Source organism: Panthera uncia, chromosome X, assembly GCF_023721935.1.
Source record: "Panthera uncia isolate 11264 chromosome X, Puncia_PCG_1.0, whole genome shotgun sequence".
In the NCBI taxonomy this organism is placed as follows: domain Eukaryota; kingdom Metazoa; phylum Chordata; class Mammalia; order Carnivora; family Felidae; genus Panthera; species Panthera uncia.
The window spans coordinates 39,372,357-39,386,004 of record NC_064817.1 but is presented as its reverse complement, the minus strand read 5'-3'; the positions used below and the strand labels follow the sequence as shown (position 1 = coordinate 39,386,004).

Genomic DNA, 13,648 nt, shown 5'->3' with positions numbered 1-13,648 from the left:
AACAAGAGGCCTCCCTCCCCAGGCCTAGACCGTTTGGTTTCCAAAGGCCAACCACCTCTGCACACACCAATGACCCCACCACTTCCCAGAGCAGTTGGGTGAATTCTAGTCCTTCTAAGTTTGGCTTGGCAATCCTGTCTCCTTTTGCAAGGCCCTCATCTTCCCAGCCTCCCTTGTTGCCAGAGGTGACCATATCATCTTATTCTAGCCACAAAATGGCACAGGAAGCCTGCTGAGGGGCTTGTGGAAGGTTCAGCTCTGTTACAAGGAAACAGGGAGGGTGTCCTGTTTTCCTTGCTTGCTTCCCCATCTCTGGGAACATGGAGAACCCTTACAGTTGTAAGGCTGCAAGCGGAGAGCTCACCAAAGTGCTTACAGGGACACAGTGGAATGATCCGTGGGCCACCACTGCTGAACTTCAGTAACCAGCCTCAGTTAGGCTTATTCTCTGCAGTATTTGCCTGGCCCTGCCCATGCTCCTCTCTTCTGCTTGCAGTCTATCCTTGGCTGTGCCCAGAGGTTGGGACAGAGGCTGGAGCTCCAAGGATGGAGAAAATCAAAGCCGCAACTATCCTCACACTTGAGGCCAAGTCCCACGGTGCCATTTGACCTCTGGTCTCTCACAAGCCATTGCATCCTTCTCGGGTTCTCTCACCCATGCCCATGGTTTGTTACTTCCTGGACACCAACAATCCAAACTTCCAGCTCCATCCATCCACCGATGGCCCCAATCCTGACTTTGACCCATGTATGAAGATCCCCCTACCTACTCAGCAATCCAAAATCTACCCTCCTCTCATATTCCCTCTCCAACTGGCCTGCCTCATGGTGTCCAGGTCTGACGCATGGTGGTCATACTGGGCCTGCCTCACCTCCCCACCTCCTGGTTGTATGGGGCCTTGCAAGTCTTTCAAACAAACAGCCTCTCTACATACACCTGTCTCCCATCTATCTGGCTTCCTCATATTCTTGGGTACATCTCACTCTTCCCTCTGCTTCTTAGTTCATCCTCTATTCAGCCTGCCCTGTTTCAACTTGACGTTCTACTATTGCATGTGCAGCCCCTCCAATGCCTTCCATAGTCGTGACATGTCCCTGGCGAGGTATGAATTCTCCAAAGTCCCAGGACTCACCTTGGACTGAGCCCACCCCCACCCTTGCAGGGACTTGCAATCAGGTTTTTCACTTTAGACTTTTTAATATTTCATACAGCGATTATGGTGCATTCAGGAACCCAACCCTCCAAACCCCACTAGGAGGGCCCCCACCCCAGCCCTCCCACCCCATTTGAGGGCCCCAGGGTTTAGAGTGGAGGACAGGGAGGTAACCACCCATCTGAGACTGACCCCAGAGACTGCCCCTGCCCTGCCTCACCCTCCCCAGGGGTTAGGGGCTAACACTTGGGCACAGACCCCCATGCGCCCCTCTGCCCCTGCTTGTGCACATATATACACTATGGCTCCTTGAAGAGTTGGTCAGTTCCTGGCAGGGCCCCTACTCAACAGCACCGAGTGGGATGGGGGCAGGAGGGTTGGGCTAGGGAGACCCTGAGAAGGAAGGAGGCCCCAGCTATGGGACTGTAGGAGGAAAGAGTGGGGGCCCCCCCACCTCGTCCACCTCCCAGAGAGTCTCCAGTAGTCCCCAGGTCCCCCTGCAGCTGAGGATGGCAGGCGGGGGGTAGGAAGGCGAATGGTCGAGGCATGCTTTCCCTTAGCCGACCCCAGGGTCTGGTGATGGTCAGGGTTCCAAATAGGGGCTGTGTCCCTGCCTTGGAAAGGCTGGGAGCGGGGCTTCATTGCACAAAATACTGTGGGAGGGCCACACGCAGGGGGTGGGGCCCAGCCATTCTGTATACAGAGATATTGCATTTAAAAAATGAAAACCTCATTTAAAATAATTAAAAAACAACAATGAATGAAACAAACAAAAAAAGGCCCACACAACATGAGGCAGGTGGGGCAGGCAGGAAAGCAGGCAGGGGAAGCCTCAGACCCAAGGCATTGTCACGTCTTGTCTGAGTCGAGATCCCCAGCCTGGGCTAGCTCCGGACCCCTGGCTGGCCATGGGGTAGTGGTCCTGGGGGAGGGGATGATGGGAAGGGGGATAGGCCTGGCCTCAGTGTGGGAGGCTGACACGGCCATGCTGTCCGCCGGCAACTACCAAGACAGAGAGAGACAGACATACAGACAGACAGACAAACCAGGCGAAGGAGCGATGAGAGCTTTGTTAGCACCCAGCAGACAGGCCAATGGGTGGGTTGACAGGCCAATGGTCGGGTGTTTGGACAGGCAGCAGGGGACATGTGGGCAGGCGAGCATGAGTCAGGCAGGTAGGCAGGCAGCAAGCAAGGAGGATACAGTTGGGGGCTGCCCTGTGAGGGGGAGTGGCATCCCTCCAGCTGCTGCCTGCTGGGGCCTCGGTCTCTGGCTTAGAACTCGGTGTCCACCACGCGGAAAGCTGGCCTGCCTGCAGGGGAAAGCAGAGCGGATGGCTGTTGGTGGGTAAGCAGGTAGGTGGCCAGGGTGGGGAAGAGGGCAAGGGCCACACCTACCTGAGTCAGGCATTGACGAAGACCGAAGGCCGGCCTCCTTTTGTAGCTGGATCTCCTTTAGTGCAAATATGGAAGTAGCTGTGGGTGGAGGACAGACAGTGGGAAATGACCCATGGGGCCAGCCAAGGACCACCTCCCACATGGCCCCATTGGGGGAATTACAAAAAGCTGTCTTGTCTTTGAGAAGTTTGACTTTCTCATCTGTCATATAATCCTTATACACAAACCAGCTACAACTAGAGAAAATGGAATATGGGCTATTACACGAAGAAGTCAGTAATTCTGTCAAGTGTGATAATGGTATTGCAATTACCATCTGTTGAGTCTAGGTGATGGATGGTGTTTGGGATTTGATTTAGATTAATCCAGTGGGGAGATTCAGGCAGTGGGCCAACATTTTGAAGGTAGGATAATGATAGTTATTAAAAAACCTCTTAAAGATACATGCTGAAATTTATAGGTGAATGATATATCCAGGATTTGATTCAAAATAATCAGAGGGAATACAGATAAAACCAGATTGGCCCAGGTGACTCACTCAGTCGAGCGTCCGACTTTGGTTCAGGTCATGATTGCACGGTTCGTGAGTTCGAGCCCCCCATCAGGCTCGCTGCTGTCAGCACAGAGCCCACTTTGGATCCTCTGTCCCCCTCTCTGTGCCCCTGCCCTGCTTGCACGCTCTCTCTCAAAAATAAAGAAGCATTAAAAAACAAAACAAAACCAGATTGGCCACGAGTTGATGACCTGCTAGAGTGCTTAGGGACTTGTTATTGGATCTAATTTTATTTATTTAATAATTACTCATTATTGACAGCGCGCACGACCAAGTGGAGGAAGGGACAGAGAGAGAAGGAGGGAGACAATCCCTGGGCCACTGAGGTGCCCCTATGTATTTATTTTTTAAAGTAACCTCTACACCCAATGTGGGACTCAAACTCACAACGCCAAGATCAAGAGTCCCATACTCCACCGACTGAGCCAGCCAGGCACCCCTAAACATATATAATTTTAAAGTGTCCATATGAAAAAGTTTTTTAATCAGGTATAAAAGGAGAACACCACGTGTGATTCTGTTTCTGTACAGTACAAGGATGGGGAAGACTTACCTATGCTGTGAGAAGTCAAACTAGTAGTAACCCTTGGCAAGGGGCTGGGAATAACTAAAGGAAATAAGAGGGCACTTCGGGGGAGCTTCTCTCATCCTATTTCTTGACCTGTATGCCAGTTACATGGGTGTGGTTAGTTTCTAAAAATTCACTATGCCGTACACTCATGACCTGTGCATTTCTCGGTATATATTTTACAAGGAAACGTTTGCTTTAAAAAAAAAAAAAAAGAGGAAAATGATGTTACGTCTATTTTCACGTATGTTAGAAAATTCCCGTGAAAGGTAAAAAGGAACTGAAAACTAAATAACTTGTAATACACATAACATGTCATATGTGTGAACAAGGGTGTGCCCCGCACAGCCCACCCAGCATCCTGTTCCCCACAGGTCCCGCCAGCTGCACTCACTGTCAGGAAGTTTGTGGATCCGCTCCCCCAGACTGAGGAAGAATGGATGTTTCATGGCATCCTCTGCGGAGATCCGATTGCGACCTTCAAACTGAGTGGGAGGACAGGCAGGGGTCGGGGGGGTGGGGGGGGGTGTATTGACCCCTTCAACAAGTAGACCTCTCTTTTGCCCCATCCCAGACCGTACCCCGGGAGCTCCCTGTCCCCCTATACCTAGAATCCCCTAGCCTCCAAGGCTGGTCCGGGAGGGTGGTCTCACCTGCAGCAGCTTAGTGAGGAGGTCAGCCCCGTCGCTGTCAAGTCTACCGCAAGGACAAGAGGATCTGCTTTAAGTTGAGTTTGGGCACTCCGGCCCCTAACACCCACCTACCCTCCCACCCACCAGCCTCACCGGGGTGCATGGCTCAAAAGGGCCTCGGCTCGATACTTGGGGTAGTTGTATGTCTTAAATTCTTCGTTGGACAGAATGCCTGGCCACGTCTCCTCAGTTGGGGTTCCTGGCAGGGAAGGAGAATTACCCTAAGCATCCACAGGGCATCCCTAAATGTCCCCACAGTTCCTAGGGCTCGTTCCTCCTCACCTAAGATACGGAAGATGAAATGCAGCTGTTCCTCCACCGTGGAGCCTGGGAAGAGGGGCCGGCCTGTGGCCATCTCATAGAAGATGCAGCCCACACCCCTAGGCAGGGAGGGCACAGTGAATAGAGAGGCAGTTGGCTGGTTGGCCATTGTGACCAAGCCACCCGCTTCACCACATGGCTCCTGCCACACTTCCACCTGTCCTCACCACATGTCAATCTGGGTAGAGTAGTCCGTGGACCCAAGCAGGATGTCGGGGGGCCGGTACCACAGTGTCACCACCTCATTGGAGTAGGTCTTCGTTGGAATTGACTTGGCCCGGGCCAGGCCTGGTAGGTTGAGAGAAGGGGCAGCTGGAATTGAGGAGGTCCCGGGCAGCCTCGGGGAGAGCACAGCTGGGACTGAGGGTGTCCTAAGCAAAGCCTGTAGAAGCTGAAGGGGACTGAGATAAGGCGGTCATGAGGAAGGGGGAGTCTGAGAGGGTAAGGCGGGGCGATCACTGGGAAGAAGGGGGAGGCCAGGGTACCAAAGTCGGCCAGCTTGAGCTCTCCTCTCTCGTTGATGAGCAGGTTTTGGGGCTTGAGGTCTCGGTGTAGCACCTTCTGCCGGTGGCAGTAGGCCAGGCCACGAAGCAGCTGGAACAGGAACAGCTGGGGACCCAGGAAGGGCAGGCAGAGGTCAGAGAGCATCCAGCAGCCTGACCCCCAGCAGACACTGTTGCCCCTCCCAAACACAGACACTGAGCCCAGAGCTTTATCTCACAAAAGAGAACAAGGTCCCAATGCCCTCCAAGGGCTCCCAGCAAAAAAGCCAAACGGGAAAAGTCTGTTTCAGGGAGATTTGTGGGGTGGAGTGGGTGAGTGGGGGCCCCCTTGTGCCCCTGCTTCCTGCCCCACACCCACTTTCACGTTGTGCATGTTGATGACATTCCCACAGTCATCCAGGTACTGCTTCAGGTCCTTGTCCTGAGGACAGAAGAGGAGATGGGAGGAAAGAGGGCCACATCCCGTGGCTCCTGGCCCTCTCCCCACTCCCCACCCCCACTGCCCCCCAACCTTACCAGGTACTCAAAGACAAGGGTGAGGGACTTCTCCGTGTGGATAATGTCATGTAGCGTGACGATGTTGGCATGTTTGAGGTCCTTGAGCAGGGACACTGCAGGGAGCATGGGGAGGAGGGGATGGGGGAAGAGTCAGGGCCCCACCCACCCTCAGGGTAGAGGCGAGGAGGACCAGACAGGTACAAGCCCAGGATTTCCTTCTTTCCCTGTGCAGCCTGAGGTGGTGGCTCATAGCCACTGGCTCTATCCCACCCAATGCCAGGAAGGGGTGGCTCCATGTTCCGGATGTGGACACTAAGGCTCAGAGAAGAGTATGGAGCAAGGACCTGGGATTGCCACCCCAGGCTTACAGGACACTAGATCTTCACAACCTGTTTTTGCTTTCCGGAAAGGGGTTTTGCGTCAACCCTCAGTACAGAGGCCTGCAACTTGGTGCGAAATTCACTTTGCACACATAACTTCTACACAATTCACATTCATCCCGCATGATATTCTGATTAGAAATTGTTGTCAAGTAAACCAGTGAGCACTTTCTCGGGTGCTCTCAGACCCAAAGCGAACACCCTGCTGTCTAATTCTTGGTCTTTTCTCCAAACGGGAACAGATTCCTGGTTACCTTGATTATCATCTAGATATGTGCATGATGGGCACTTTCGCGTGAAGCCCAGAGTGTCAGGAGGGAATGCCCCAACCCCCAGTCCCTGTTCCTACTACAGAGCGTGTGTGTATGTGTCAAGAGGTGAGCCTGGGAAGCCTGGGACAGCCTTCCTGTGTGTCTGTACCTTCCCGGATGGCGGTGCAGGGTGCCCCTTCTTCGTGTTCCAGTCTGATCTCCTTGAGTGCCACAAGGTTGTCCGTGAGCTTGCTTTTGCCTTTGTAGACGGTGGCATAGGTACCCTGGTGTGTGAGGACGAGTGACAGGAGAGGAAGCTGCAGGAAGTTCTCACTGACCCCCATCCCCACCATGTGCCTGACGATGGTCTCTCACCTCTCCCAGCTTGTCTAGCTTGATGTAGGTCTCCAGTTTCCCAAAGCCAATCTCAGACTGTGGGGTAAAGGGGCAGGTTGAAGAAGGCTCATAGGAGGGGACAGAGGCGGGTGGGCAGTGAAAGGAGGAGAGGACAGGCACAGAAGACACTCACCAGGCTGACACGGCGGAGGCGGCGGCTGAGGGGCTTGTCGAAGATGGGGCTATTGAGGGTCAGCTTCTCAAGGTAGCCCTCAGGCAGCCGGATGTCGGCTGGTAGTGATAGGCGCTTGTTGATGTCCTAACAGGCAAGATGGGTGAGAAACGGGACTATGAGCTCCACCTCCCCACATTTAACCCTCTTTTCTAGCCCCACCACCAGCCAGACAGGGAGTTAAGCACCTCAGTGGAGATCTTGCGTGGGGGATGGTTGCGCATGCGCACCCTCACTGGCGACTGCACCTCATCGGAGGACGTGGCTGAAGCCTGGTCACTTTCCCCATCAGACCCCATCTTCAAGTCCTCGTGTACAATTTCTGGTAGTGAGGACAGGGGGAGGGCAGACCAGTTGAGGGCTGAAGCCCCAGGACACCCCCTCCTCAACGTAACACAATCCCCTGATCACACACGTACACACAAACCCCCAGAGCAGCCTAGAGTCCCTCAGGGAGAGGGTGGCAAGGCCCAAGGAGGTTCAGACAGGTCAGGACAGGTTGAACGGGGGATGGGGGGGGCAATAGTCACCCAGTGGAGCACCCTGTTTCAGGGGTGAGCTGAGACTGGGGCTGGCCCAGGACCAGGAGGCCGGCAGCGGCACAGTAGCCAAAGGCCCTGAGAAGGCAGGCCCAGGGTAGGCAGGCACCAGTAGGCCTGAGGGGGGGCCATGGCAGAGCGCAGGAGAAGGGCAAAGGGAAGGTTGGGGGCAGCTGCAGCAGGCAGGGCACTCTTCCTCCCCGAGGCCTGGGCACAAAGCCAAGGAAAGGGGCACAGATAGAGAGAGTGTGTGCGGAGAGGACAGCAGGGAAGGGGGAGAAAACGGGAGAAAGGAAAATGGAAATAACACAAATCTAAGGGGAACTCGGCTGGGAGGTGGCACCGGGGACCAGTCTGGGGGCAGAAGTGGTCAGTGGACCCACCTGGTGCAGAACTGAGAGGGCCCCGTCCAGAGCGAGGTTCCCCAGGAGCGGCACGAGTGGGTACCTCTCCGAGGTCATTGCCGCCACCACCCCCACTCTCATCCAGGCCTATCTGTTCAGGGGCACCATTGGTCTTGTCCACACCTCGGCCCCCTCGGAGTGTCATCGACAGCTGCCGCTTGATCTTCTTCATCCGATCCATGGCGACCTGAGCAGGGGGTATAGATGGCAATGGATCCCACATTAGCACTTGGCCTGACCACCACAGGCCCCCTAAAACCCAAGGTTTACTGAGGTATACTGACATGAACTTGTGTCAGTATCCACCCAACCACTGTGGAGCCCTGGAACCACTCAGGATTCCTGTAAACCTGGCATAGATACGGACCTTTGTCAGTGCTTGCCCACCTACAGCCAGCCCCTGGGTACCCTCTTCCTAAGTAGCACACCTGGGTATTGAGGCCTGGGTGGCTGGCTGAGGGTAAGGGACCAACTGGTGAAGTGCTGGCCCGTATGGGGGCAGCCTCACTGTGGGAGCAGAGGCCTCCACAGCAGGCACTTTCAGGTGCGGCGGCAGAGATGTACCCATCTGTAGATGGGGCTCGGGGCTCGCCCAGGACCGCGGGGCCACTGATACGGCCCCGGGCATGCCCGTAGAATGGCATATTCCGCCGGCACCAGCCCCACATTACCCCCAACTGCCTAGGCAGAATGCTCCCCACAGCCACAAGGACCTTCACGGCGTGCCCAGCAACCATCGTCATGGTGATTGGTGGACCACCCCACTGGTCTCCCCAAGTGAGGGGTGCAGGAGAAGGGAGTCCTACCCAGACCCAACCACTGGCTAGGGTTGTGTGTGGGGGGGGGGGCTCAATGCACACCAGCTGTCCTGAGGACTGCTCGCAAGGTTCGATCAGGTTGGGACCCTATGGGTCCCACCCACATTTTTACAAGCCAGGTCTCATTTCTCCTCTAGTTGAGAGTGCTCATCTCCCTTACCACCCTGAATAAATGTCCCAGTCCTCAAGGGTGGCCCATAAAGTCTTACCCTACTCATCCCTATTATCTCTCTGGCCTCATCTCCCCTTCAATCATTGCTATTTGCTGTTCTGCAACCACACCCAGCAGTCCCACCTCAGGGCCATTGCACAGGCTGTTGTTCCTGGTACCTGGAAAACCCTTCAAAATAGGTCATTCCCTCACCCTCTTCAGACCATTGCTCCAATATCACCTTTTTCATGGATAACCCTCCACAAACAACCCTATTTAAAATCTCAACCATACCGAGCTCCCTCACTTTGTCAAATCATCCCCCCAGCACTATCACCTCCTCAGAAATGACACCATCTACTTATTGGTTTCTTTATTCTTAACTGTCTGTCTCCTCACCGCCATAACTAGAAGATCAGCTCCGCCAGGGTAGATTTCTGTCTGTTTAGGTCACGGCTAGATCCTGAGGACCTGGAACAGTGACTGACACAGAGTAGATGCTCAAAAAGTGCTTATGGCAGATATTAATGAATGGGGGGCTGAGGGCCTAAGACCAATCTCTACCAGGATGGGCAGGGTAAGTCTCTGCTATTTGTGAATAACTCCAGAAAAGGTGGCCCAGGGACGCTGGCATCAGCAAGATGACCTAGATGGGGCTGCTGGAGGGAACAGGGCCACCAAAACGCTTAAGCTGGCCTTCTTCTGCTTCCTCCTGGGCTCTAGGCCAGCAAGGTGGGGGAAAGACCTGGCCTAGGAACCATCTGGACTCGCAGCAGGGCCTAAGATGGCCCTGGGCCCAAGGGAAGTGGAGCTAGATAGGAGGTGGGAGGATGAGGCTGGGGCTGGATTCGAGGAGAGAAGTGGGTCATCTGTTACCTTGAAATCAGGTGCTTACCCCAGTGGTCCCTATACCCTACTTCCACCTGCCTGACCTCACCACCACCCCCAGGAGGGGAAGAGGAACCAGTGTAGCAGAAAGACCCCAGTAAAGAGGATGAGGTCCGTTCAGAGAACCCAAGATAACAACAAAAATCCTGAACCAGTAGGCCAAACACTGGACCTGAAGCTGAAGAAGAAGCATGGCCAGCCCCCAAAGGCAGTCTTGCCTCCATGGTACAAATACCCAGTTGCTTTGCCTGTTGTGGCAGGAAATGGGGGATCTAGGGGCAGGGGTAAGCAGGACTGGACGGAAGATGAAGAGGGAGCCACAAGGAGCCATGGGTCCATGACCTCTAACTGGAAACTCCAAGGGCTGGACATGTTCCAGAGTTCAGTTGTTTTGAGGATTTGAGGAAGACAGGACACAAAGTCTGTGTATCATGCAATATTCCCATCAGGGGTGCCCTGGGCAGACCTTTGTGAACAGAGACACTTGAACGTTAATATACAGTAAAACTTTTAAAGATTATTACTTCCATTTTCTGAGCTTTTTAGATCCCAGAAGAGTGAGGGATGGAGTGAGAAACTAGACACACAAGTCCACTCAAAAAAGGGCATTTTGTCCTTCCTGACCTCCGAGGTCACACACCCATCCTCGGAATACTCTCACACCCAAGGACACTCATCAGCGCACACCACACTGACCACTGAGGACACAATCATTACACTCTACTAACTCCCACAGAAACACACCATCCTCATCTGGTTCAGACCCCCATAAGCACACACTGGACCCTCAAGAAGGCCTCTCAGCATTTTAACTATCAGCACCTGCAATTTCCCCACTCATTTCTAACCCCCATCAGCATACGAAGCCCCAACAGAGCACAAAACTCTTAGCATACGCTCGGACCCCTCTAAGTTAACTCTTACTGCCACATTCTTGGGCACCTCCCAGGTCCAGCTGCCTGTTAGCTTCTCCAAAGCACTCACCCCCATTAACACACTGTTCCCCGTGCATGATTCTGACCCCTATTAACATGCACTTGGGACCCTCTGTGGCTGACCCACATTAGCACTCACTGGACTTTCACACTGCCCTGAATCTCATTAACACAAAGTGAAACTTGCCAATCCCTGACCTGTTTTTGCCCACACTCAGACCCCTCCACAGCTAGAACCATCATTAAACACACATTCTGGTCCTCCCACTACCCTGTGCCCACCACCTCCCATCAGCACAAGCTGGACGTTCACTTCACCCTGACCTCTATTAGCACACACTGAGCCTCACACACTGTGTGTCCCCATTAGCACACCCTAAACCCTCACTCAGCCCCATTCTCCAGGGATACACAAACACACTGCTCTATAATGGCCTGACCCTCATTAGTGCACACAGGTCTTCATTCAGCCTGGAGCCTCATTAGGACACAGCCCTACATGGTTCTAATCCACTTCAGCACACCTAGACCGTCACATATCCCTACTCATTTCTCTTTGCTTGAACTCCCGCACAGCTATAATGCCTGTTGGTTCACACTTGAATCCCTTCACAACCTTCCCTGATCCTCCTCATTGCACCCCACGGACCCTCAACACACCCCAGTCCCCTGTGGACACAAGCACACACTGTCTTCACAAGGTTCTGATGCTCACCAGCATTTTCCGGACCCCGTACTGCCCCGACTCTTCCCCCCAGTGGCACACGTTTAAGCGCCTCCAAGGCTCTAAGCCCATTTTAACGGTCACTAGAATTTCACATATACCTGTCCCTGAGCGCATCCAGTAGTCTCACATCCCCTGTCCTCACGGACATGGACACAAACACACACCCACACACACTGATCTCACACCATCTTGATCCTTAATATACTGGACCTCTTACAGTGCTAAGGCACTTCCCTCACCACCGTGCCCTCCCACCCCACATATATCCACAACTTCTGATACCCAGTAGCACGGACTCGGGTCTTCCACCACTCTGTCCCCATTAGCATATACTGGGCCTCATCCTACCCAGACCTTTATTACTACATGCATGTACCCTCTACAGCTACGATTCCCATTAGCACGTTCTCAACACTGGACTTCTTCCACTACCCTGACCTCCACGAGCGCTCTCTGGACCCTCACACACCGCAGTCCCTCATGGACAAATACACAGAATTACCACCACCCTGACGCTCATTACCACACACAGGACTTCAGAGCCCTGATCCTATGAGCACACCTCCTGCTATCTCTACCACCCTATCCCCCATTAACACACACGGGGTCTCTCCACACCTATAACCCCGTTTGCACACCTCAGCATTCCTCTGGCATGCTCTCCCCTATCACACACCCTTGGGGTCCTACACACACACACACACACACACACACACACACACACCCCATTAGCACACGTTGGGCTTCAAGCCCTACACAGCGGTTAAGACTTATTATCACATGCTCCGACCCCTCCACAGCTCAGGCCACTAGCAAACCTCGAGCCTTTCACCACCCATTTCCACACTCTCTGGTCCCTTGATCACCCTGCTCCCAATTAGCACCCACAGGACTACCCATCCCCAGCTCCCAGACCGGGCCCAGGGCGGGGCCAAGGTCAGGGAGGCCCAGAATGACCCCCCGCCCCGGTGCACTCTGGGAAATTCGCTGGGGGAGGGGGCACATGCCAGCGGTGCAGCCCAGACCCCTAGGCACCGCCCGGGGTCTGAGTTGGTTCTGCAGGAAAAGGGCAGCCCCCACCCCTTGTCTCGGAAACGCGCTCACCGGCGGGGGCGCGCGAGCAACCTCAGCGCCGCGGGGCCGGCGCGGCGGCGCCTGGGGCGGCGGCCCGGGCTGAGGCCGCGCGACCTCCTTCTCCTCCTGTTCGCCGCAGGCGCCCGTCCCAGTAGTCTTCGGCCATGGCTGCTGGGCCCGGGCCGCCGCCGGCTGAGGAGGAGGAGGCGGCGGCGGCGGCGGCGGTGGCTGAGGCGGAGGCGGCGTCCCGCTCAGCCGGCCATGAGCTTGGCCGCTGCGGGCGATGCCCCCGGGCTCGCTGGTGCCGGCTCGAATCCGAGAGCTCACGGCGGCTCGCGGCTCAGAGCCGACCGCTTGCGGAGACGCGGCGGATCCCAGGGCCGAACGCCCAATGGCCCAACCGCCGCGCGCGCCGCGCTCCGCGCATGCGCACGCACGCGCAGCAAAGGCTGAAGTGGGAAGGAGGGGACTCACCTCGGACTGCCTGTACCAAAAGACCCGTCCGCAGCGGGAGGGGGCGCAGCCATTGCGCGCCCACCGGGGAATGTGGCGCCAGCCCTGGAACGGCGCCAGGGGGACGTGCAGAGGTTGTTTAGTACTCAGTTCCGATCTTGCTAGAAGTTTGCTAGCGCCGAAGTGGGCAGCATTCAGTAACCAGCGTGCCGATCACCACTTGGTCCCCCTGCTTGGTCTCATTTGGTACATCCCCATGGTAGCAAACGGGACTTTTGCAAGGAAGAAAAAGACAGATGAGGCAGTCTGAGTCCCTTGAGGTGCCTCAGCAGGCAGGAATTTTAAATGCTCGCGAGAAGATGACTTTTCTAGGAGAGGCGGCCTGGAGAATCATTGGCCTTTTACCACCTTAGATAGGACACAGTCTAGCCCCGCCCAGATGTGCTCCCCCACCTCCCCGCTCCCTCCGCTAGCTCATTCTCAGTGTGAACGTGTGCGGCCCCGCCCTTTGAGGTTGTCGCACAGCCAATCAGATTTGCCCCCTGGGGTGAGGCTGAGCAAGAATGAAGGGCGTGGCCGAGCTGAAGAGGCGTGATTTCACTGTTCTCCTACCACGCCTCTGCCCGGTGTTCATTGGTTCTCACCGCAGGGGGGCGGGCACTTCTTTTTGTTCTGAGTTCCTCTCTCACTATAGGCCGAATATTCCGCAAGGTGATTGGTCAAAGGAATGTTCACTCGCCTTCGTCCCGCCTCTAGCCCCTCCCATCTCCCTCA

General features: G+C 55.1%; 1 protein-coding gene across 7 annotated transcripts; it reads right to left on the bottom strand.

The window, feature by feature from the left end:
* Positions 1 to 2,205: 2,205 nt before the first annotated feature.
* On the bottom strand, positions 2,206 to 13,357 carry CDK16 (cyclin dependent kinase 16). 7 transcript variants are annotated; one of them, XM_049643753.1, is made up of 17 exons: positions 12,896 to 13,357; positions 9,197 to 9,280; positions 7,808 to 8,015; positions 7,074 to 7,207; positions 6,847 to 6,972; positions 6,693 to 6,749; positions 6,487 to 6,601; positions 5,705 to 5,799; positions 5,547 to 5,609; positions 5,171 to 5,294; positions 4,853 to 4,973; positions 4,647 to 4,744; positions 4,458 to 4,563; positions 4,326 to 4,389; positions 4,067 to 4,157; positions 2,552 to 2,629; positions 2,206 to 2,466 (listed from the first exon to the last, which is right to left on the bottom strand). In XM_049643753.1, the coding sequence occupies exons 2-17, from the start codon at positions 9,200 to 9,202 to the stop codon at positions 2,429 to 2,431; spliced, it is 1,524 nt and encodes a 507-aa protein (XP_049499710.1). In that variant the 5' UTR covers positions 9,203 to 9,280; positions 12,896 to 13,357; the 3' UTR covers positions 2,206 to 2,428. The 7 variants fall into 7 exon arrangements, with proteins under 7 accessions (XP_049499710.1, XP_049499712.1, XP_049499711.1 ...); XM_049643755.1 differs by lacking the exon at positions 9,197 to 9,280; XM_049643754.1 differs by lacking the exons at positions 9,197 to 9,280; positions 12,896 to 13,357 and adding an exon at positions 12,452 to 12,846.
* Between the last annotated feature and the right edge of the window lie 291 nt (positions 13,358 to 13,648).

What these genes read in the sequence shown, in the direction of transcription:
- CDK16 (XM_049643750.1), bottom strand. Translation starts at nt 8,496, where the DNA reads ATGTGGGGCTGGTGCCGGCGGAATATGCCATTCTACGGGCATGCCCGG. An exon ending in TCAACATGCACAACGTGAAA is followed by an intron (nt 5,295 to 5,546) that starts GTGGGTGTGGGG and finishes CTGGGTCCCCAG; the next exon opens with CTGTTCCTGTTCCAGCTGCT. An exon ending in TCTACCCAGATTGACATGTG is followed by an intron (nt 4,745 to 4,852) that starts GTGAGGACAGGT and finishes CTCCCTGCCTAG; the next exon opens with GGGTGTGGGCTGCATCTTCT.